This window comes from Fundulus heteroclitus, chromosome 16 (assembly GCF_011125445.2).
Source record: "Fundulus heteroclitus isolate FHET01 chromosome 16, MU-UCD_Fhet_4.1, whole genome shotgun sequence".
Lineage (NCBI taxonomy): Eukaryota > Metazoa > Chordata > Actinopteri > Cyprinodontiformes > Fundulidae > Fundulus > Fundulus heteroclitus.
In genome coordinates, this window is record NC_046376.1 from 3,588,289 (window position 1) to 3,611,247 (window position 22,959).

General features: G+C 39.0%; 1 protein-coding gene across 1 annotated transcript; it reads left to right on the top strand.

Annotated features, from left to right (window-relative positions):
* The first annotated feature begins 12,175 nt into the window (after positions 1-12,175).
* On the top strand, positions 12,176-22,833 carry LOC105938896 (cytohesin-4). The gene is made up of 14 exons (XM_036148720.1): positions 12,176-12,197; positions 13,231-13,398; positions 13,835-13,908; positions 14,177-14,241; positions 15,136-15,199; positions 16,350-16,468; positions 17,638-17,718; positions 17,863-17,975; positions 18,240-18,388; positions 19,479-19,590; positions 19,700-19,776; positions 19,852-19,923; positions 20,110-20,258; positions 21,369-22,833. Exons 2-14 carry the CDS (start codon positions 13,359-13,361, stop codon positions 21,445-21,447), a joined length of 1,194 nt encoding a protein of 397 aa, XP_036004613.1. The 5' UTR covers positions 12,176-12,197; positions 13,231-13,358; the 3' UTR covers positions 21,448-22,833.
* Positions 22,834-22,959: the final 126 nt, after the last annotated feature.

The following is a 22,959-nucleotide window of genomic DNA, read 5'->3' on the forward strand; positions in this document are numbered from 1 at the left end:
TCCTTCTTGACTAATTTATTTCATGTGAGCGCTGACCAACATGAGAGCGCGATGGAACGCATCGGAGCAAAGGTCCTCTGCTCTCACCGCACACCACCCACATTCTGCTGCTGGAAATAGATCCGCGTTCCTCATCTAAAGCGTCTTCTAATCTTAACATTATCGTTATGGATGTAAGGTTACTATGATAACAGGGAGTGGAGAAGTTCTGTGATGTTACCTGAACCTTTACCTGTGGTTGGATGGCCGAAGCCCAAAGACAAATCAAGGCGGTGCGGTTGTTTGTGAGAGCGGAGTGAAACTCTAAATGGCACAAATTGGAGTAGATGGCAGCTCAATAATTACCAATATGAAGGAAGATTTTTGCCTTTCCAATGAATTAATGTGCACGAGCACCTGCAATCCAGGAATAAACGCTTGCCTCTCCTAACTTGTCGAGGCTGTCGGCTGCTGAAGTCTAATTTGGAGGCAATTATGTGCGTTTCAGCTGAAGTAAGGCTCATAGAGACGGGACACGCTTCGGGATCCACTCGACTGTCTCAACCTCTCTATAAAACTCTTACAGGAGGAAAGCTGGTTCACACTGACATAATAGTCGCTTCTGCAGCTGCTTGCCACGGGCAGATGAACTGATGAGTGTCTTTCTGGAAATGTTCACATGTGTATGATCCCATGATAATCATCTGTGCATCTCTTCTTGGTTTCTGCCTCTATGTAATCATGCACCTTAATTGGTGCTTCTGTTTGTTCTCCCTTTGCTTGTTTTTTTTTTTTTAAACACTTCCGGCTCCATTCCAGTGATTTTGTGCCTTCCTTGTCAAATTTGCATTTGTTTGTTGCCTGTTTTTGCGACTGAAGAGCTCTGTGAGATGATTTTGGGTTTGTTTGTGAACATTTACTGCTACTGTGCATATTGATAAGGTGCTTTAGTGTCCGTCCACCCATTGTTTATACCTGCGGGTCACCTGCGGGGGCTGGTGCCTATCTTCTGTCTCCAGCAGTCCTCAGACAGGTCGCCAGTCTTCCACGGGTCTCCATAGACACACAGAGGACAAACAACCACTCACATCTTAGAAGACACCAATTAAACAGGCACGTTTGTAGAATGTGAGGGGAAGAGTATGCAGGCATGCTCAGGGACAACATGCAAACTCCCATCAGCATAAGCCGCCCTTATTTCGGGTCATGTTGTCATTTTTTATGCAGCGAGGGTCAATTTGCATGAGTTTTAAGCCCAGTTTGGGTCGACCTCGAGTTATCCTATCTTTTGTATTTATGTTATTTTTCAAAAGATTGCATGAGACATTTTGTTATTTTTACAAAATACGTTTAATTTCTATGAATGCATTATTCACTGCAACGCATATGGAGTAAGATACAGAGAAGAAATTATTTTAAGCATGATCTTGAGCATATATTTACAACAATCATATTTTGGTAGAACGTACAGAAGTCAGTGCACAGGTAGGTGGGGGCTGCACTGTATTTCAGACAGCTTGGTGACTTTTAATTAAAATAATTATTATTAACCAGAGAATCCACTAAACGTCATGGATCCTGGTTGTGCATCAGTCTTTAAGTGATTTCAGTTTATTTATTTTTTCAAAATTGCACATTTATCTTGTCAACAACAATGAAAAACAATTCTTTTAGTTATGAAAAAGAAAGTCAACAGTAATGCATAACTGAGTATCACAATACAGTGTTTTTTCTATAATAACAGTAATTTTCCTTTTTTGTATTAAGATAAACAGAAACTTATTTTGTCCATTTTATCCTTCTGATTTCTGTATTTATTTATTAAAATGTTCTAAATTCAGTCAGAAAAGTGGAACGCTCATTCAGCCTCAATTCGTTAAGGATTAAATTAAATGGTGAATTGTTTACAAATGAAGGTTGATTTGTGCAAAGGAACCCGAGCAATTTATAAAACTCAATGTGTTGTTCTTGGATTTGTTGCTTTTTTTTTTTTAACTAGTGGAGGCAGCTGGCAAAATTAAAATTCTTTCTGTCAAGACAACTTGAAACGTGGCTCCGTGCTTTTATATCATCCCACCTGGGTTATTATAACAGACTCTATGCTGGAGTGAATCGGTCTTATCTTTCTCGTCTACAGCCGGTTCTAAACGCTGCTGCGCGTCTTTTAACACGTCCTCCAAAAACAGAGCATATTACCTTTATTCTGGCCTCACTGCATCGGCTCCCAGCACACTTTAGAATTCATTTTTAAATTCATGTTTATTGTTTTAAAGTGTTTGAATGACCTCTCATAGCTCATAGCTCATAGCTTCCGTACCTCTCTGAGCTTCTTCATCTCCACTCGTCCTCTCGGTCCCTCAGACCTTTTCTGTTGGTCCTTAATTATGGAATAACGGCCCCTGCACATAAGAGAGGCTCCTTCACTGCCCACCTTTAAAACTCTCCTTAAAATCCACTATTATTCTTTGGCCTTTACCACTAGTGAGACTTAGTTTTCATTTTAAATTGGTGTTATTGTTTCTTTTAAGTGTTTTTCATGCATTATAATTTTTTTAATGAATGTGTTTTAGCTTGTAGTAATGTACAGCACTTTGTTTCAGCTGTTGGCTGTTTTTAAGCACTTTATCTTTGTTATTGTTAAAGCTGGTGGGTCCAGGTGGTTACATGAGTGTGAATTCATCTTTATAAATAAACTTGCCTTAAATTTTTTAGGCAAGGCAAGGCAAGGCAAATTTATTTATATAGCACATTTCAGTACAGAGACAATGCAAAGTGCTTTACATGATTAAAATACAGGAAAAAAACAGAATAAAAGCAAGTAGGAATAAAATGTAGAAACAAAATAGAACATGGAAAAATAGAAACTAAAAGCAAACATTAGAAACAGTTGGACTACAAAGTTGAACTAATATTGTTTCAGTAAACCAATTAACTAGAACAGTCAAAGTTAATCCTGAATAAATGGGGTTTTAATCTTGATTTAAAGGAACTCAGGCTTTCAGCGCTCCAGTTTTCTGGAAGTTTGTTCCAGATCAGTGGAGCAACAAGTAAAATATAAATATATCTAAGAACTATATGTCTAACCCCCACTTACTCATTAAAGTCTGAAAGTAAAGAAAATCATTGCACGATGAAATAATGAAAACAATCAAGTTACAATAATCTAGCGTCAGAATGAAAAGATCAAGGAAGTGAACTGGCACTGAAGCTGCAAGTGAAAAATTTAATTTATTTACTGTTTTGTTCCGGTTAATAAAAACTGACGCTGAAAAGGATTATGCTGAAATATTTCAATAACAACATTCCTACATTTTGGACCCCAGTCGGTCGAGGTAGATGACCGTTCATACTGAGCCCGGTTCTGCTGGAGGTTTACCTTCCCGTTAATGGGGAGTTTTTCTTTCCACTGTTGCTCCATGCTTGCTTAGTATGAGGGATTGCAGCAAAGCCATGTACAATGGAGATGACTCTTCCTGTGGCTCTACGGTTCCCCAGGAGTGAATGCTGCTTGTCGGGACTTTGATGCAATCAACTGGTTTCCTTATATAGGACATTTTTGACCAATCTGTATAATCTGACCCAATCTGTATAATATGATTGAATTTGACTTTGTAAAGTGCCTTGAGATGACATGTTTCATGAATTGGCGCCATATAAATAAAATTGAATTGAATTGAATTGGACTTTTCTATTCAGTCTGACTGCTGCTGTGTGCAAATCCTTTGTTGTTGGTTCTTTGTGATCCAGAACATCTCAGAAAACCTTATTTTAGTTCGTTTTATTTTATTATTCCTTCACGGCACTTTCTGACTTCTCTCCGTCTCTCACAGCTGAGGGGAACTTTCCAGTTTGACGTATTTTTTACTCTGACGTTCAGAACTCGCCCAGTTGACCTGCCGGACCCCCAGGCGTGGGTCTAAAAAGGTAATAAGCTCAGTAATTCATCCCTTATTTTAACAAGCCCGTGTCATCGCTAGCTTGGCTCCTAAATGTGGGACCGTGGGAAGAAATCGTCCCTCATTACGGACAAAGAACACAAAGACAGACACCATTACTGCCGAATCAAAGCGCCGCGGACAGAACAGCTCGCAGCTGGAGCGATTACCGCAGCTTCTAACGAGGAACTGGCAGCTCAGAGGAATGAGGCCTAATCTGATGAAGGTCAACCCTCAACAATCCATCTCAAACAAAAAAACACTGACAGGCACATTTGTGCCAGTTGGCTTGAATATGTCTGGATTTAAATACTGGGTTTTTACTGCTTTATGCTTGAAATTAATATCTGAAACCCTGTTTTTGAACTATTTTAGGTGATTTCCTTTTTATTTTATTTTTTGCAGGACTGGACTATGACCTGTTGTCTTTTTGCTGGGGGCTTTTCTTCTCATTGTAACTGGTTATTTTAGTTTTTCTTACTCTTTGTCAGCTTAAAGCAGCCTGTCCTAGTTTCTATCTTCACCATTCTGACCACATAAAGGAAGTCTGCGAGCTCAGAGAGATGCAAACCTATAATTGCCAGCTGCAGTATCAAATGAAGAGCTGTAGACGCAATCATTGATGTACAGTATTTATTTATTAATGTTTTCTCTCTAGGCTGTGGATATGTTTTGCACCATTCTCCAGTTTGAAACATTTAAACAATAAGATCCAGTGAACTATCTCAGGTTCATCAGATTCACTGCAGTCGACTGTTGTGAACCGGAGATCTGGTTTTATTTTCTATTTCCCCCCCCTAATCAGATTAGCCTTTTATTTAAAAAAAAAAATAAGATAAAGAAATGCAGCTTAATAAATCACAATTCACAATAAATGTATACAATATTGTGCATTGTATGTTTATTTGGCAAAAACGATAGTTTACCAAAGTGTAATGTATAAATACATTAAAAAACAAGTAAAACTATTGAATTCCTTATTTACTAAACTCTGATGCTCTATTGGAAAGAACATGGAAATGTATAAAACAAATTTAAATGTCTCTTTGGTCTTATCAGTGTCCACATTAATGGCTAAACTGTTTCCTAGTCTTGATGCAGCTGCTGGAAAGACCCGATCACCTTTATATTTCAGTCTGGATCTCTGAGGATCTCTGAGGACCTGCCTGGTTGACCCAGGTGCTCCTACAGTGTTGTGAACATTGAGAAGATCTGTAAAATAAGACAAGGCCAGACCATTTCTACAGCTAGTCTGCAGGACTTAAATTATGTGATGCTGTTAAGGCAGTGGTGGTTCTACATGAACTCCATCCTTCTGCCACCCCAGCCTCTGGTACGGTGTGTTATATGGGAAAACATACGGTTAAACATGGCTGAAAGAAAAGCTTCACTCACCAAAGATAATAAAGAAAAAGTTGAGTCACTGTGCAAAAAATAGAGTCAGGAAGTTTAAAGTAGCTCTGACCTTTAGCGTAGCATGCCCATCTTTATTTATAAAGCGATTAAAAACAGCTGAAACAAAGTGCTGTACATTGCTACAACCCGACTCATTATTTAACATCAGTTTAAGGTTTCTTTATCATTAGTCCAAAAGTCCCAACAACCCTCATTTACAGAAGGGGGATACTTTGCAAAAAGTGTTTAGTTTTAATTTTTAAAGTTAAAATAAAGAGGGTTCAAAGTCATTTCCAAAACAAAATTACAGAAGAAAATCAAAGTTTTATGGTGGAACTGAAACAAAACACTCAGCAGAATAGGGGAGCCTGGTCATCCAAACCTACTGAAAGCATAAATAGTTTGTTAGTCTGCTCCGCTGTTGAAATATCAGAAACACATCAGGATGTTTCCGCCTGAATCCTAAATTAGATTAGAGGTTTAGTCAGAGGTGATGTCAGAGGAGGTGTTGATGAGAAAGTCATAAATGAGGCACACATTGTTAGAGACTGACTGTGTGTCATGTGTTGATGGGTAAAAGGTTCTCATGACCTTATTAAAAACTCTGAATCAGGGAGAATACAACAAAACTTCTGTCTCACTTTGACTAAGGAGGGTGAAACCTTCACATCCGGATCCCAGCCACATGAAACATTGTTTTTAAAGGTCTTCTTCTGTTTAAAAATTAGAATAGATCTCCATTTTATCTTTTTTTTTTTTTTTTTACAAATGCCTTACCCATGGATACATCTTTTAGATCAAATCTGGATGGGAAATTGTAGTAGGCCATTGGATTTCAAAGAGAAATTAAGAAAATAAAGAACAGAAGTAAAAGTAATTGACATTTACAAGTGTTTAAAAACACCACTTTTCAGGCTATAGCGAATCACATTAAGAGCCATTATTTGCAAACGTTCATCGCACATTTCCCAAAAAAAGCATCTTGATATGCCTCAAGACGTTTGGGAAAATACTCCATTGACTGTTGGGGCCAAAGTGTAATTGCGCTGAGGATTGGTCTCTACATCTCGTCTAAAAACCAACAGACTTCATACCAACAGAGCACAAATTCTGGCCTTTAGCAGAAAATCCTAAAGCAGAATCTCCGGCATGTAAACTTAAACTTAACCACACATGGGTTATGCAGCAGGACAAAGATCCGAAGCAAAGCAGCAACTCCACCACTGAACGGCTTCAGGGAAAAAATAAAAACAACACAAAGACTTTAGAGTAATCTAAATCCCATCGTGATGCCGTGTTATGACATAAAACAGGGTGTTCAATGCTGGAAGACCATCCAATTTGTCAAAATTAAAATAAATCCACAGATTGTGGGCCAAAGTTCCTCCACAGCGATGTAAAAGACTCAATAGTTTATATAAGTATTTAAAACAGGTCACTCTTAAAATGACAATCTGTTTCATATAAATGAAAGTAAAATAATGCGATTAGTTATTAGGTTTCAGGGATTATCACCTTTAACACAGGTCAAGGGTGGTTTGGATATATATATATATATATATATATATATATATATATATATATATATATATATATATATATATATATATAGTTTTAATCTGCGGAAGTAAATACATAATGGAACAGAATAAATGAACAGGAAAGCAGTAATTAAAGGATACAATTGCAAAAGTTACGCTTTGATCAAGATCTTGAGACCTGGGAATTTGTAACTATGTGCATGTTGTGCTGGTAGTTGTAAGTTGAGTTGTAAGTTTACAGTGCAGTAAAATAAACAGAAGCAAGAGACAAAAGAATTAGAGAAGGAACATTACTTAAAATGGCATTCAAACTCAGACAGGCGGCTCATGATGCTGATAAACAGTTTGGGAGCAAAATTCTTCTGTGTAGAAATATGTCTTTTATTCTACTTTTTTGTCAGACATTCACATTGTTGTAACCTCTAGATGGCGAAGGCAACAAGGTCTTGGCAGGATTGTTGAGCTGCACAAGTCACTTCAGAGGTTGGGGAAGTAAGATGGTTTAAATTTCTCCAACATTCCTGAGACTTCAGAGACAAAAAAGTAAAGTTGTAGACCAAAACCTGTTGGACCTCTGCTAATCTGGAGGATTCAATGCGCTATCCATGTGGACACAGGCAGGTCCTCCACCCAAGTTAAGACTCTTACTGATGCGGACTCCATCCTAATAACCACAAAACAGCAACTGTGAAAGAAAGGATCTAGAACGAAAAGTGTATTCAAAGCTCCCAAGTCTTCTTACGCCACAAACCTGCCAGTTTGGACTTTGCTTAATATAGGTGGTTGAAATTAGGGAAAAGTTTTCAAACAGGATAAAAGATTAATCTTGGCGGCGCTGATGGTTTCCAACCTTACTGGCTCTATAAAGAGATTCCACTGGAGATGTTTTCTGGCCTGATTAGTTCTCCTAAATGCTGACAACCCAGGGTCCAGACCAGGAAGCAGAGCCGTAGTTTAACACACCGCTCTGCAGCTTCTGTACTGTTACCCACCCATTACCCTATTGAGACGGTGTCTTTCCCACGGCCAAAACTTAACAGATCAAAAACTGATCTAAAGGAACAAATCATAAAAATCTAATAATAATCAACATGGCTCAGCTTGAGTCAAAAAATAAAATAAAACAATTAAATGTGGTCTATTAAATATAAGGTCTCTCCCTCCAAAGACTTTGTTAGTTAATGAATTAATTTCTGATAAACAAACTGCAAAGCTATAAAACCTCTTCTGTTTGTTGTTTTGTATCGTCCACCAGGCCCTTACACTCAGTTTTTGGATCAGTTCTCAGACTTCTTATCTGATTTGGTGATAAACACTGACAAGGTTATTATAGCGGGGGATTTCAACATTCATGTTGACGCAGAATGTGATAACCCTAATATCATACATCATCATACAACATCTACCCACGTCTGCCGTCATACTTTGGACCCATATTAGATTAATTATGAAGAAATAACAGCATTTCCTCACAACCCTGTCCAATCTGACCATTTTAATAACCTTAGAGTTTCGCTTAAATGAGCTCTTTGCCCCAGAAAGAACATTTCATTATAATAGATCACTACCAGACAATGCTGTAGCAACCTTTAAAGTAACTTCTCCATATTTAATTTTCTCAGTATCACAAAAAACACAACAGATAGCAGCATTTTTATTTCTTCCCCTTTACAAATTGACACCTTTGTTAAGGGTGTGACTTCGTCATTGCATTCTGCATTAGGCAATGTAGCTCCCTTAAAAAAGAAGCTGATTATTCACAGGAAGCTGCTCCCTGGTTTAATTTAGAGCTGCTTTCTTTGAATCACAATGTTAGGAAATTGGAGAGAAAATTGAGCTCTACACATCCAGACAATAAGTATAATCCAAGGCTTTTTATTAGGACAGTTACCAAACTGAGTCACAAAGGGTCAGAGCACTGTAGAACCATCCAGTTCCTCAATTCTCAGCAGTGATGACTTTATGGGATTCTTTATAAAGAAAATTGATTCCATTGAAAATAAAATCATTGGCATCCTCCTAAACATGATTACCTCATCCTCAGTAAGTGAGGCAGCGTTGGAGGAATCTTTAGAACCTGCGCAGCGTTTGAAGTGTTTAGACCCAGTAGGGCTTTCTGAGCTTTGTAAAATTTTAGTGTCATCTAAAACCTTAAAGCAAAGCAAATTATACAAGGAATTATTCCCTTTGAATCCTATTTTAGATATGATTAATCTATCCTTGGTAAACAAATGTGTACAGCAGGCTTTTAAAGTAGCTGTTATTAAACCTTTACTTAAGAAACCATCTCTTGATCAAGATGAGTTAGTAAATTACAGACCTAATGTTCTTTTCTTATCTAAAATTGTTAAGAAAGTAGTTGCTAATCAACTATGTGAACATAGAGTCATTTTTTAACAAGTAATGACCTACTTGAGGAGTTTCAGTCAGGCTTCAGAGCTCATCATAGCACTGAAACAGCTCTGGTGAAGGTCACTAATGATATTCTCATGGCCTCAGATAATGGACTTGTGTCTGTACTTGTCCTGTTAGATCTCAGTGCTGCATTTGATACAGTTTATCACAATATTCTCCTACAAAGACTTGAGCATACTGTAGGGATTAAGGGGAAAGCATTAGGCTGGTTTAAATCTTATCTGTCGGACAGATTCCAGTTTGTTCATGTTAATAATACATTTTCTTCAGTCTCTAGAGTCACTTGTGGAGTACCACAGGGTTCAGTCCTTGGACCAATTGTTATGCTGATGATACTCAGTTATAGTTATATTTGTCATTTGTTGTCTTTGCCCCCGTCTCCCCAGTGGCTGCATCTTACCTGCCTTTTTGTTCTACTGTATATATTGATAGTGTCTTGCTGAGCTTTTACTGTGTGTACTGACTTTTATGTTCCACACTTCAGTGCCTGCTCAGAGTTTATCTGCTTGACTGAATTCCTCTCCTAGATGAAGCCACTTCAGGAGCTACTATTGTTCACCATCCTTTTTCTTTTCTCTCACATAGAAAGTACTGCAGTGCTTCTTTTTGTATGTCTGCTCTGTCTTCTCAAGCCCCCAGTAAGCCTTGGCAGAAGGTCGTTCACACTGAACCTGCCATAGATCTTATAGGTCACATGGACACGGCCAAAGATAAAACGTCTGTGAGAGTTGACTGAGTCCGCTGTTAGACTCGTGAAAAGGACTTGGGTGCAACCAGAACTGGACCAAAGATGTCAAGAAACCCAAAAGCATAACATGTTACACAGGATTACGGAAAATTGCACAATTTGTCTATGCACTTCCTGCCCACAATGCAAACGTTGAGAGTGTTTTCTCACTGATGCAGCACCAGTGGACCAATGAGAGGAACCAGATTTCTGTCGACTCACTGAAGAGGAGTCTGATCATGCAGTACAACTTTAAAGGCACTTTTTTTTTAAAAGACTTGCTTATTTGGTGAATAACCACATTTTTTTTCCCAGGTTGGTCTTTGTATGACTAGAAACATGAGCTATTTTTGTCACAGGTTACTTTTCTAAGACTTAAGAATCATTATTTCTATCATTTAAGTCTTTTTTGCACTCATTAACTTGTGAAAGCTTATCTAAAATGTGTTTCCCCATTCTTTCTAACCACAAAAAGAAGGAATAATTTAAACATGTTAAAACTAAGTCTTCTTTAAGTAGTCATGTATTTTAGTGTCTTTAAGTGTCTTTAAGTATTTCATGACTCAGCTAAGTGTCCTGATAATGACCATCTAAATGTTTCTGCAAACGAGCGTTCTATTAAATTAATTTGGATCATTTAGGGAACAAATTAAACTGAATTTACTTCCGACATTTCACATCTGCTAAGCTAGCTGCGACATCACATGAACATTTTCAGCTGAAAATATTGAAATTAAAGCACTTCCTGCTCCGTTCATTCAGAGGTTTAACACTCATTTATTTACTTAGTACACAGTGTCTCCTCGATCGTGTTGTAATTTATGTCTTAGATTTGAACATCTTTAATATTTAAACAAGCTAAAAGGAAGAAAATGTTGTAAATGAGGATTTTATTAAATGTTTTCCCTATATTATTAAAACTTCTCCAGCTCAGAATGAGGAGAAGAAAACCCTCCAAACCATATTTAGTGGAATATACAATGCATGTGTGGACAACATGAAGACAGGGATAAACATGTGGTAACTTAGTAATTACAAAGACAAGAAAGCTATTCACCTGATTCATTCAGAAATTCAACATTGACAGGTTTTTTTTTTGTTCTAATATTTCTTTTGAGCGTGGATGCCTGTATTTCTATTGCATTAGATTTAATAAATGTATAAAAAATAAAATAGTAATGCAGTCTTTAGCAGCTTTTCTCATGATGAATTAATTGTGATATGATTGAAAGATAAGTTAAATATTCATTTGGGCCAAAAGAAAAATGGTACAGGTTTAAAATCCTGACCTACAGTGATGTGGTATTTATGATCAGTGGTATTAAAGATCATTGATTTGATGAGAAAATGTTTATTTATTAGTTTACGTGATATTTGAGGCTCGAGACTTGACATGGAATTGAAAAAATTACTTGTGAACATTTTGCATTTAGGAGCTTTATTTCACTGAAACCTGGGTGAAATTCTTTATCGTATCCTGTTTTTGGACACGTGGAATCATTAATTCATTAATTTGGCAATAGAAGCTGTTCAAGTTTATTTATAGAGCTCATTTCAAATGACAGTTGCAGGCTCAACATGCTGAGAAGGACATTAAATGAAAACTACCAACAGGACACATTAAAAGCTCAATTCAAGCAAAAAAAAGCAAGTATGTAGAGATTAAGGCTGCACGCAGAAGTAAGATCGCTTTAAATCAGGAAGTGAACAAAGTTAAAATAGCTAAATAACAAACGGTTAAAAACAAGATGCATGGGGCTGAATGAAAGCTTCAGAGAATAAGTATATTAAAGTAAAAACTGATCTGAGATGTTGTGAAAGACCTCATGAGGAGAGGACCGGGGTGACTGAAAGAAAAAAGCTGATTCTGTAATGTTCTGTTTTGTGTTATTATTTGGTCAGTGTTATTTTCCTGCCTCTTGGGTTATTTGTGTTCTAGGTTCGTGAGTCCTGTTTAGCCGGTTCATTATTTTGTTATCTGTTTTCTGTTTTAGTTCTGCGCTTTGTTCTCATTGTTGTCCTTGGACTCTGGGTTTTTTCCCCCCAGCTCCTGTCAGTTCTGTATTGCTTCCACCTCTGGTTAATTAGGTTCAATTCCGTTCACCTGTTATCCTTCTATTTAAGCCTCACTCCCTCCTCAGTTAGTGTCGGGTCGTCACATTTACATACCCATGCTCTGTTGCTCGTTGTCTGCACTCTGCCTCGGTAAGAGCCCTACACCTTAAGTCTGTTTTTGATTTACCTGTTTCTGTTTATCCTGCCCAGTTTGTTCGCCTGTTCCCGTCAGTTGTTTTTGGATGTCTGCCTTTTTTTGGATCCTTTTTCTGTTCATCATTCCCTCAATAAATCCCTTCAAATGAATTTCTGTTTCGGATGATTATCGGGTTCAGTCCCACACCATTCATTACAGATTATGGGTATAACAAGAAAACACCAGAAGACCTTAAAGGCCAGTAATCTATGAGCTTCTCAGAAACAAGGGGCCAGGCCATTTAAAGCGTTAAAAACAGGATTTTAAAATTATCTATTTAACTGGAAGCCAGTCCAGAGATCTTAAGAGAGGAGTGAAGGTTTTCTCTTCTAAGGATACGCTCATCTAGAGCCTATCTAGAGGTCCAGGCCTCTAGAGACAGAAGCTTGGGACTTTTGATTTTAGGTAAAAGCCTAGCTGCAGGATTTTGGATCAGCTGCAGTTTATTGAGGGACTGTTTTGATGATTCAGCAAGGAGTTCACAACAGAAGTCTAATTTTAGTGTCCCTGATTCAGGTTGTGACAAAAGGGCTATATATATATATATATATATATATATATGTTATACAGATTGGTCAAATGTCCTATATAAGGGAACTAGTTGATTGCCTACAAGCAGCATTCACTCCTGGAGAAGTGTAGAGCTACAGGGACAGTCGTCTGCATTGTTGATGGCTTTGCAGCAATCCCTCATACTGAGCATGCATGAAGCGACAGTGGAGAGGAAAACTCCCCTTTAACAGGGAGGAGAACCTCCAGCAGAACCAGAACCAGGCTCAGTGTGAACGCTCATCTGCCTCGACCCACTGGGGCTTAGAGAAGAGAAGGATATTTACTGAAACTTTTTGAACTTACTGATAAACAGTGAATAAATATATTTATTGTGGGTTTAAAATTAAGTTTAAAAGAGAACTTGTTTAACGCAACCTTCATATGATGATGATAAGTTGTTTTTATTGCGTATGACTCCTTTTTTTTTTTATGCAGCACGTCATCAGAACTGCTGTAAGCGGCGTTTTGTCAGCCGTGTGTCAGAGCAGAGGCGTCTGCCCTCTTTTCCTCTCTGACTTCTGAGTCTGTTTCCTGTAGAGCCGGCAGTCGCTCTGCACAACAACATGGCTATAAGCAGAAAAGACAGCTTCCTCTGGGGCAAAGGTACGCTTATGATTTAAACTTTTAAAAGTTAAGGTCGTTAAAATCTGTTTTCTGAGGTGATTTAGGGAGTTCTTTTTACTTTTTTCTAAGATGTTGTCTGCATCTCATTGATTGTTGTTCTTGCAGATGATGTTTGAGCTGTAGTTAGGGAAAGATATCTGTGAATGTCATTTTAAGTTTATTTTAGCCTTCAGACCTTTTTGAGCACGATAACGGTCGGATCCATCCACAAAGGTGGATGAATGCTGCTCATCCTCTCTGCCTCGTTAAAGGCAGGTTTCTAATTTCAGCCTTTTCCATTGACCGCCTCGCTGGCTGCTGAGCGATAAAGCCGGGTTGCAAACTGGTTTCTGAGAACAGGCGTGGGTGTGAGGAAGGTTGTTGAACATGCACTAAATACTTGATAAATCTGTTGATGTTGTGTGTGGCACCACAGCTCCGCCGCGACCGCTGGCTGAGAGGAGGCAGAGCGACAGGAGCTACAAATCCGAGCTCGTCGATGACATTCAGGTACTGAATCTTCTCCCCCACCAAGGTCTTTCACTGAAATACCTCGTTATCCTCCTGCACACACCCACGGCTCAGAGCACAAGCATAATGAGGAAATAAAATAAGTCATTTTTATTTCTTTGATTGAGATACAAAAAGATCTGAAGGTTATGTTATGAAAGCCTCGGACAAACCGGCCCTGAGTCACAGCCTCTGCAGTGTGAAGTGAAGCGGAGACCAAACCTTTGTCCCTCTGTGAACCTCTCTGTCGCCTCCCTGTTTCTCACAGAAGCTAAAACTGGAGATGCACAACGGCACGCCTGATTGCAGCAACCCTGACCTGAAGCGCCACAGGTGAGGATGAGCACAGTCTCACACCAGCTCCGGCCTCGCTTCGCTTTCAGAACAGGGCTGTCCTTCCAATCATCTCCCTGCGTCACACGATGACGTTGGACTTTTTCTCAAAAATGTGTCGGTTTTAACCAGTTTTTGATTTGCAAACTAAACCAGGCTTTTGAACACTTCCTTTTCTATGCAAAGGGGCAGTTTTTGCTCCCCAGAACAAGAACATTAAAGCATAAAAAGAAGTATTGAATGAAATTAGTAAAAAACAAATACCTTCTGTTTTCAGTCTCTTAATGAAACCGTCCAACGTTTTTAAAGCGAAAGCTCAAGGTTATATTTTAATGTATTAAAACACCTTTGATCTGTCCTCAGTTTAGCCACAGCTGAAGAAACATCTTTTCAGGCTGTTCTCAGGCTAATTGTATTTAGCAGCTTGACCCTATTTTTTTACTTCCTCTTGCTTTTGTTCGTGCATTCAGAGCTGACAGTAAACCCTGCGCAGGCTTCAATGCTGCAGTTAGCGGTCTCACTGCTACGCCTACCACAGTTTCTTATTCCAACCCAACAAAACCCCCCCCCAGCCTTACAAAATAGGCCTCAAATTATTCAGAAAACGAAAGAGTGTGATTGTCCAACCAGCAGGCGAATTTAATTATTTTGACGGCTTATAAATAAGCGCAACATGCCGAACTTAGCATGGTTTAAACAGGGAGTGCATAAGTTTGCATTTTTTAAAACCACATATAATGAACCGATATGTATGTTTTCACATTAATTCACAGAGATGAGAAACTGTAGTTAACATCTATTTTTTTTGATATTCGCAGCTACTAAGATGTTTCGTTAAAACAAATAAATGTTTTTTAACTTGTTCATTAACGTTGTTTCTATCTGTGGTTGCAGCAAAAGTGTGAGGAACAGGAAATTTGTGCGAGGGAAAAAGAAGTTCAACATGGACCCAAAAGTGGTGAGTTTCTGTGTGATTTTCTCTGTGCTTCCATGATTCTGGACGTCCTAACGTGAACAAAGTGTCACATTTCTGTGTTAAAGGTCCTTTTTAAATTGCTATTGAGTAATAATCTAATTTTGGGATGGGAGTCACTCATCAGGGACATAAACCTCAGCCTCCAGTCAGTCTACTAAGCAACAAGGGTGACGCTGAAATGGTCATTCAGGTTGGGGAATTGAACATTCATGAAAGAAAATTGCGTAATCTGGTTTCGTCATGATCAATGCTTCTCACTTCCACGGTTAAAATGAAACAAAAAATGGATTTCCGCTTTTCCCTCCCTTGAATTTGTTCGGATTCGATGGGCTTCCATCAAGTTGAAGGCAGCAGCTCGCGCTCTGGATGCAGGTTGGAGAGAAGTTTGAGCTGAAGTGCAAACAATGCGCGGGCAGAGCGTGAGCAATAACGAGAAAAACCACATCCTGTTCCCTAAAGCGACACAGAGGCGTCGCTTCGAGAGTAAAAACCAGATCCCTCGCTCTGCGACCGCTCTGCGCTCAAGTCTGAGAAGGGGTGGGCGGATGAGAGGCCGAAAGACTTTCTGCACCGAGTGTCATTAAGCGTGGTTAATTTGGAGAACTGAGCGGCGTGAGTTCACTCTCTGGTTTGAGGGTCACGGTCTGAAGCTCTCGTTCCAATAAAGCAATGAGAGAACCAAAGATTCACTTTGCCCTTCTCCTCAAAGGTGCTTCTGACTAATAACAGCAGTGACTCAGAAGGTGAAGAAGGGAACCTTCTGAGGTGTGAGATATGACTGGCAGAGACTTGGCAGGGATGCTAGTGACATGAACAGCAGATCTGGTCAACTTGCATGTAACTTCTGATCTACAGATTCTACTTTTATTTCAAAACAGAGTCAGACTTTAATCATCTATGCATTCTTTGCACTGTTCTTTGCACAAGTCACCATCACTTCACTTGGATCCTCAAGGTGAAGTGAAATGACTATTGTGAGATGGTATTACCTTGTTTGGAATGTTGTAAAAATTATATATATAGCAATGTAACAAAAGTAATTTCCCCCTGGGATCATTAAAGTATGTCTGATTGTGATTCTGATCAGAGGAAAACATGATAATGGTTCTTCTCCTCCGCTCTCTTCCTGCAGGGCGTGCGTTACCTGATTGAACACGGCTTCCTTGAATGGCGAGCAGAGTCGGTGGCAGAGTTTCTCTACAAGGAGGAGGGCCTGAATAAGACCGCCATAGGCATCTTCCTGGGAGAAAGGTAGCCGCTTATGGTCCAAAGAAGGGTTTAAAATTAACATTTTAGTCTGCCTAGAAATGTAGTTTCATCCGGCAAACACTAAATATTTCACTAAATAGAGACGATCATGATGTAGTTGTCAGGTTGGCAACTTAAAGAATGAAAAAGAGTTGTGTTTGGGTGTCAGGGGTCATTTTAACTTATAAGAATAGACCTAAGTAAAATAAATAATGCCTTTTAAATGAAACAAAATTATTAAAATACAAATTAAATAATTTATGAAGGTTAAGTGCATTTTAATAAATAAATTCAATATAAAATTAATTATAAAAATGAGGCAAAGTGTGTAGAAATAAATAAAACAAATTAACAAATAATGAAACAAAATATTAAGTAAAATGAAATAAAAGGAAAATAAATACAAAACCTAAACAAAACAATCAAATAATGTACACAATACACAATATAACTCCTTGTTTATATTTTGAGATTTTGACTCTGCTCCATCATAAACATCACCCAAGTTTGTTTGAATTCATGCTGCAAAACAGAAAATCACATATCTTCAATTTCTTTTATTTATATATATATATAGATAGATAGATAGATAGAGATATATATTATAATATAGAGCAGAAAAGGCTTCTTCGACAAATTGTCCAATGTTAAATACACAGTTATATGAGAATGAGACTTATTAGCATTGTTTATGTTATCCACATCAGGATATTTGATTTCCTATTTAAGTTGGAGGCATTGGCAGCAGCAGATCAGTATCTCATCATTACATTTTTGATATTTTTACTACCCTACCCTAAAGGCACTAATGGGAGGAAGGGAACATTTGGGAGAGAACCACAAAGTGGAGTGACTCTGGTGGCGTTTGGTCTGGAACTATCCTTAAATTTTGGTCCTTTTAGTTTGAAGTACTGTCAGTAATTTATTCCTTAACTTTCATCTGATTATTTTTATTTTTATTAAATCCTAAAATAATGAACATTTGAATGAAATGTTTGTTTTTTGATTAAGGAAAAAGAACAGGTTTGTTCTGCAGAGCCAGTCAATAGGTTTGGGGGCAGAAATCTGTCCTCCCACTTCATCTGGAAGCGTCTCTGCCTTATTCTGTTACGAGTTTGTGTGTTTTCTCTTCTCCCTGTAGTTTATCTGATCTTTTCTTAAATGTCACACAGGGAGGATATGCATCTACAAACTTTGAAAGTCTTTGTGGGCCTGCATGAGTTCTCCGACTTGAATCTAGTCCAGGCGCTGAGGTTTGTGACATTCACGTTGAAATGTTGATACAGTTGCATCTTTATTTTATTGTATTGTAATTCTCTCTTCTTTTTTTTTTACCAGCATTTGCTTTTCTTTAGATGCCTGTTTTTTAATATGTTTTTAAATGTGTTCCCTGGCAGGCAGTTTCTGTGGAGTTTTCGCCTCCCAGGCGAAGCCCAGAAGATTGACAGGATGATGGAGGCATTTGCAACTCGCTACTGTGACTGTAACCCAGGGGTGTTCCAATCCACGGGTAAGAGGCACATTAAATTAAAAACATTCCCTCTTCTTTGATTATTCCATATCTACAAGTAAACTTTACAGCACTATGAAATACAGAGAATAACTCATCGCTCTTTCTCCAAGCGGAGCTAATTGATTCCTTTCCAAAATTGCTTTGGCTCTTGCTGCATTTGCAGAAAGCCATTATTTTTAATGGGCGCGCTCGGCTCTGCAGCTGAGGCAGAGATAACAATCCTCGGATGAGAGAAAGCTAAGCTGTGGTTTTCTGTTACAGACACCTGCTACATCCTGTCTTTTGCCATCATCATGCTCAACACCAGTCTGCACAACCCCAACGTGAAAGACAAGCCGAGCCTGCAGCGGTTCGTCTCCATGAACAGAGGCATCAACAACGGCGAGGACCTGCCCACCGAGCTGCTCACGGTCGGTTTCATCGTTTTTTTTGTTTTTTCTGACTGCATCAGGTTAAACTGTTTGGCTCCGCCTCCTTTTTCAAGTCACAGTGGAATCAACAACAAATTAAAGCAAATAGGAAAAGAGCAAAAACCTTTCTTCTTAATTTGAATCCTCCCTGTAGGGGGTGCTACAGCAGATCTTAATCTTTTGACCTCCTCTACCGCACCAACTTCCTGCACGCCCTCCTCCACTTGCTCTGCGGTCTTTGTACAGATCAGAGTGTCATCTGCAAAGAGTTTTACTGTCATTCTATACAGATACATTCCTGTCCCTGCATTACTCTGACACCCTTAACTAAATTCAGACGCCACCTAATTAGTTACTAGAGTCCACCTGTGTTTAAGTTAACTTCAGTATCAGTCCAGATCTTCTGTTTGTGGCCTCAGAGGTTTGCTAGATTTGAACAGCATCATGAAGACCAAGAACCCAGCGGACACACTGCAAAAACTGAATCTTAAAATAAGTAAAATGTTCTTAAAGTTAGTGTATTTGTCCTTGATTTGAGCAGGTAAATAAGATTATCTGCCAACTGAATCAGTATTTTGACCCCCTAAAATAAGATAATTAGACATCCTGCACTTGAAGTAAGACGATGGAGATGAGTTGTTCCTATTTTAAGTGCAAAAATCTTATTTCATTGGCAAATCATCTTATTTACCTGCTCAAATCAAGGACAAATGCACTAATTTTAAGAAGATTTTACTTATTTTAAGTTCCGTTTTTGCAGTGCAGGTCAGGGGATAAAGTTGCAGAGAAGTTTAAAGGAGGGTTTGGTTATAAAACTAACTCATAAGCTTTCAACATCTCAGAGCACTATCAGGTATCTTAGCTCTCAGATAAGATCAAAACTGAACACTTCTTAATGTTTAAATATGGCTGTGCCGGTATCATGCTGTGACAGGACTGATGTTGGCATTTATTCTCCATCATATCTGACTGAGCATTGAAGTCAGGATGTTTACGGCGTAATACAAAAAGCATCAATTTAAAGACAATACATATGCATCCCACACTTTTCAGATTTTCACTATAACCCATCCTTTATTTCCCCCTTCAGAAACTGTACGCAAGCATCCGCAGCGAGCCTTTCAAAATCCCAGAGGACGACGGGAACGACCTCACTCTCACCTTCTTCAATCCGGACCGAGAGGGCTGGCTCCTGAAAATGGGTGAGACCCCGATGTTAACGGCATGCAGCGAAGGCCGAGCCAATCGTCTTGTTTCAAAGCGCCTCCTCGCTTGACCCTGTTTCAAAGCGTTTTTTTGTTCTTGTTAAAGGCGGCCGAGTCAAAACGTGGAAGAGACGATGGTTCATTCTGACAGATAGCTGCCTGTACTACTTCCAGTACACCACAGTAAGTTTATTCAGCCAAACCTGCGACGTCGAACATCCTCCGTCTTTATCTGACATCTTCCGTTTTTTCCTCCAGGATAAAGACCCGATCGGCATCATCCCTCTGGAGAACCTTTGTGTCAGGAAGCTGCAAGATGCAAGCAAACCGGTAAAGGATCTTTCAGTTTCGCACCTCGACAATCTGCTGCAATACTACTCCAGTGACTCACACAATAGCTGCTAAATTTCTCACACACACACATGCCCCAAACAGTGAGTCACAAGCTGTCAAGTGAACACCAAGACATTTCCACTTTGTAATTGTGCTCCTTGTGTGTGTGTTTTTTTTTAACAGTACTGTCTGGAGTTGTATAACCCCAAAGGACAGAAGATTAAGGCCTGCAAGACGGAGAACAAAGGCAGAGTGGTGCAGGGAAAACACCAGTCGTATAAGCTGAACGCAGCCAGCGTGGAAGAAAGGGACGACTGGATAGACGCCATCAGGTGAGAGAAAGTTTAGCCGTGACGCGTGAAGCAAAGCTTACGCTGTCAGCTTCTCTTAGCTGGACACAGACTAGGGTCAAAATGTAACTGCCCCCCTTACAAAGTTCTTCTCGCTTATTAGTCGTCCTTTAACGTTCCGGATTATTTTAATACTGATGAAAAAACACACGGATTAATTATAAAAGCATTTAGAACAGCATTTAGAAATTAACCTGTGTGGAAAATTGTTGTTAAATCATAAATTAACTGCATCGAATTGAATTTTTTTTTGGTCGAACTTTACAAGCCAAATTTAATTACTGCCCAATTACTGCCGGATCTGTAGCACCAAGAAATCCTCACTGCATTAGGACCTGACTGACATCCTGAAGTAGGCCAAAAGCAACATGTACGGTCCGGATCCAGAGAAACGATGCTTTAGCATTAAGGTCTGTCAGTCTGGGGAGGATTACAAAGCCATTTCTGAGGCTTTGGGACACACATAAAACAACATTTTAGCTCTTAAACACGGTGGTGGCAGTGTGATGGTCTGGGACTGATTTCCTTCATGGCCAGCACCTCGGCAAGATGCAGGAAGTGAAACTCGGTTATGAATCCTTATGCCAATGTCCAGACATCAGGTCCCAACTTGAAGCTCAAGCAAACTTGGGTTATAGAGCAGGAACCAGAGGAATCCACATCTGAATGAGTTGGAATAAATAGAGTGGAATAGTCCAAGTCTGGACTTAGATTAAACAGGCTGTCCATGCTGGAAAAATCCCCACTGTGGCTGAATTAAAACAATTCTGTAAAGTAGAGCAGGCCAACATTTCTGAGGTTTTCACAAACCTTTGAAGGCCAGTTGGTCCCTCTGATGTTTAATAAATATACAGGCTAATCATTATTTCACTAAGGGCCATGTTGGTTTGGAGATTAGACTTTCTCCTCCTTAATAAATGAAATGATCGTTTGAAAATTGCTTCCTGTAATCAAAATGTGTTAAGTGATCTTTAACAAGTTACTAAATACTTCTACACTGCACCTTTCCCTATAACAAAGAAAATGCTGACTGGCAAATTATAACATTGACATTCCTTAAAGCTTTCAACTAATCCACATTTCACTTCCCAGGGCGAGCATCACCAAGGATCCGTTTTACGACCTGGTCTGGATGCGGAAGAGGAAGGTCATCAGCAACACTTCCTCGTAGGAGTGAAACTGCAGACAGCAGAGGATCCTCAAGCATCACAACCACCCAAGGCTGCTCCGACAAGAAAACATGCAAAGTTTCACGGAAATGAGCTAATTTGGACGTCGCACTTGAAGTGGCAAAGAGGAACAGTGAACTATGCGACTTGCAGTGTTAAAGGTTTCATATCGCTTCTGCAAACTGCAAGCATTGCTGCTCTGGCTTCAAAAAATGACGATTCTTGGAAGAAGGGCAGAAGTACAGTTAAGGACTCAACAGCAATTAGTAGTGCTTCATTCAACTTGTTTCACAAAGAGATTAATGATGAAGCAACTGACACAAAGCAAAGACAAGGATATAAAAACAGAGAATGCAGAGCAACCAAAAATAGAAGCTAAATTACCAAAGAGGCATAAAAAGATAAAAGCAGGCATAATAAACTATGTAAAACGTGCAATGGGACCAAAGAAGAGTCAAGAAAGCATGCAGAATTTTCCCTCTAAAAAGAAAGAGATGCACAACGTTTTGCAAAGTTACCTGTGAAGGACACGCAGAATGACCACAAAGGGATTATTGAGGCACATTATCTGCAGAGAAACAGACACAAGAAACCACAAGAAACAGATAGAGAGACAGAGGAGAAAAAAAAGGTGAAATAAAAAGACCACACCGACAAAAAAGATGGCAGACAAATAACTGTTGTGAAGATAGACAATTACAGCAGGATAATTTAAAAACTCAGCATTAACAACAAACAACAACCTATGAAACCGTCTGCAGGAGGATAAAATGTCTAGAAAACAATAGGAAAAAACCCACAGTTACAACAAACAAAGTAGTTCAGGGGGAAAAGCATGAACACAGAAATATAATGACCACGAAGGAAACATCAAAACATCTCAAAGAGCCTCAAAATAACAGGAATATTTGGGCAAAAGGGAGCTCCATTTACTCTGCACATGGCTGCAATGACACAAACACAGAGGGTGTCATTTTGTTCATGGGTGTAAAAAGAAACACGACTGATTTATTCAGCCGTGGAAAAATTATGTAGCATTTTCTCTCTTTTGTGTAAACGTAGGAAAAACAAAAGATTTAATAATAATAACTTTAAAAAGCTGAAAAAGATAGAATTATCTTCTTTAATTTATGGATCTTTCAAACTGTACAGTTTATTTTATTTGTGATATTTTCATGTTAAATATGTAATTTAATGACTTTATAACCACACGATCAATTCTGCAGAATAAAGTTTTGTTTCGCTCAAAGCGTGCGTTGCTCGTTTCGTCCACCAGATGGCGCCACATCACCTCCTCTGTGTGGAACCGGCGCTCAAACGGAAACGTTCACTTCCACGGAAGTTTACCAGATAAGAGGGGTTTTTACCGGAATAATGATCTGAGTGAAGAAGTCGTCAGAGTTTTCTGTAATCTCATCTCGATCAATCGTCAGATTAACCCAACAGCTCGGGTTTGCCCCCCCCCCCCCCCTGCAGTTCCTGTGTGTCACATTGTGATAACTGAGCTGTGGCTT

Bases quoted from the DNA above. Each gene is read 5' to 3' on its own strand.
- LOC105938896 (XM_036148720.1), top strand. From the start codon at position 13,359: ATGGCTATAAGCAGAAAAGACAGCTTCCTCTGGGGCAAAG. The intron at 15,200-16,349 runs GTGAGTTTCTGT...CTCTTCCTGCAG, and splicing joins TCAACATGGACCCAAAAGTG to GGCGTGCGTTACCTGATTGA. The intron at 19,924-20,109 runs GTAAAGGATCTT...TTTTTTTAACAG, and splicing joins TGCAAGATGCAAGCAAACCG to TACTGTCTGGAGTTGTATAA.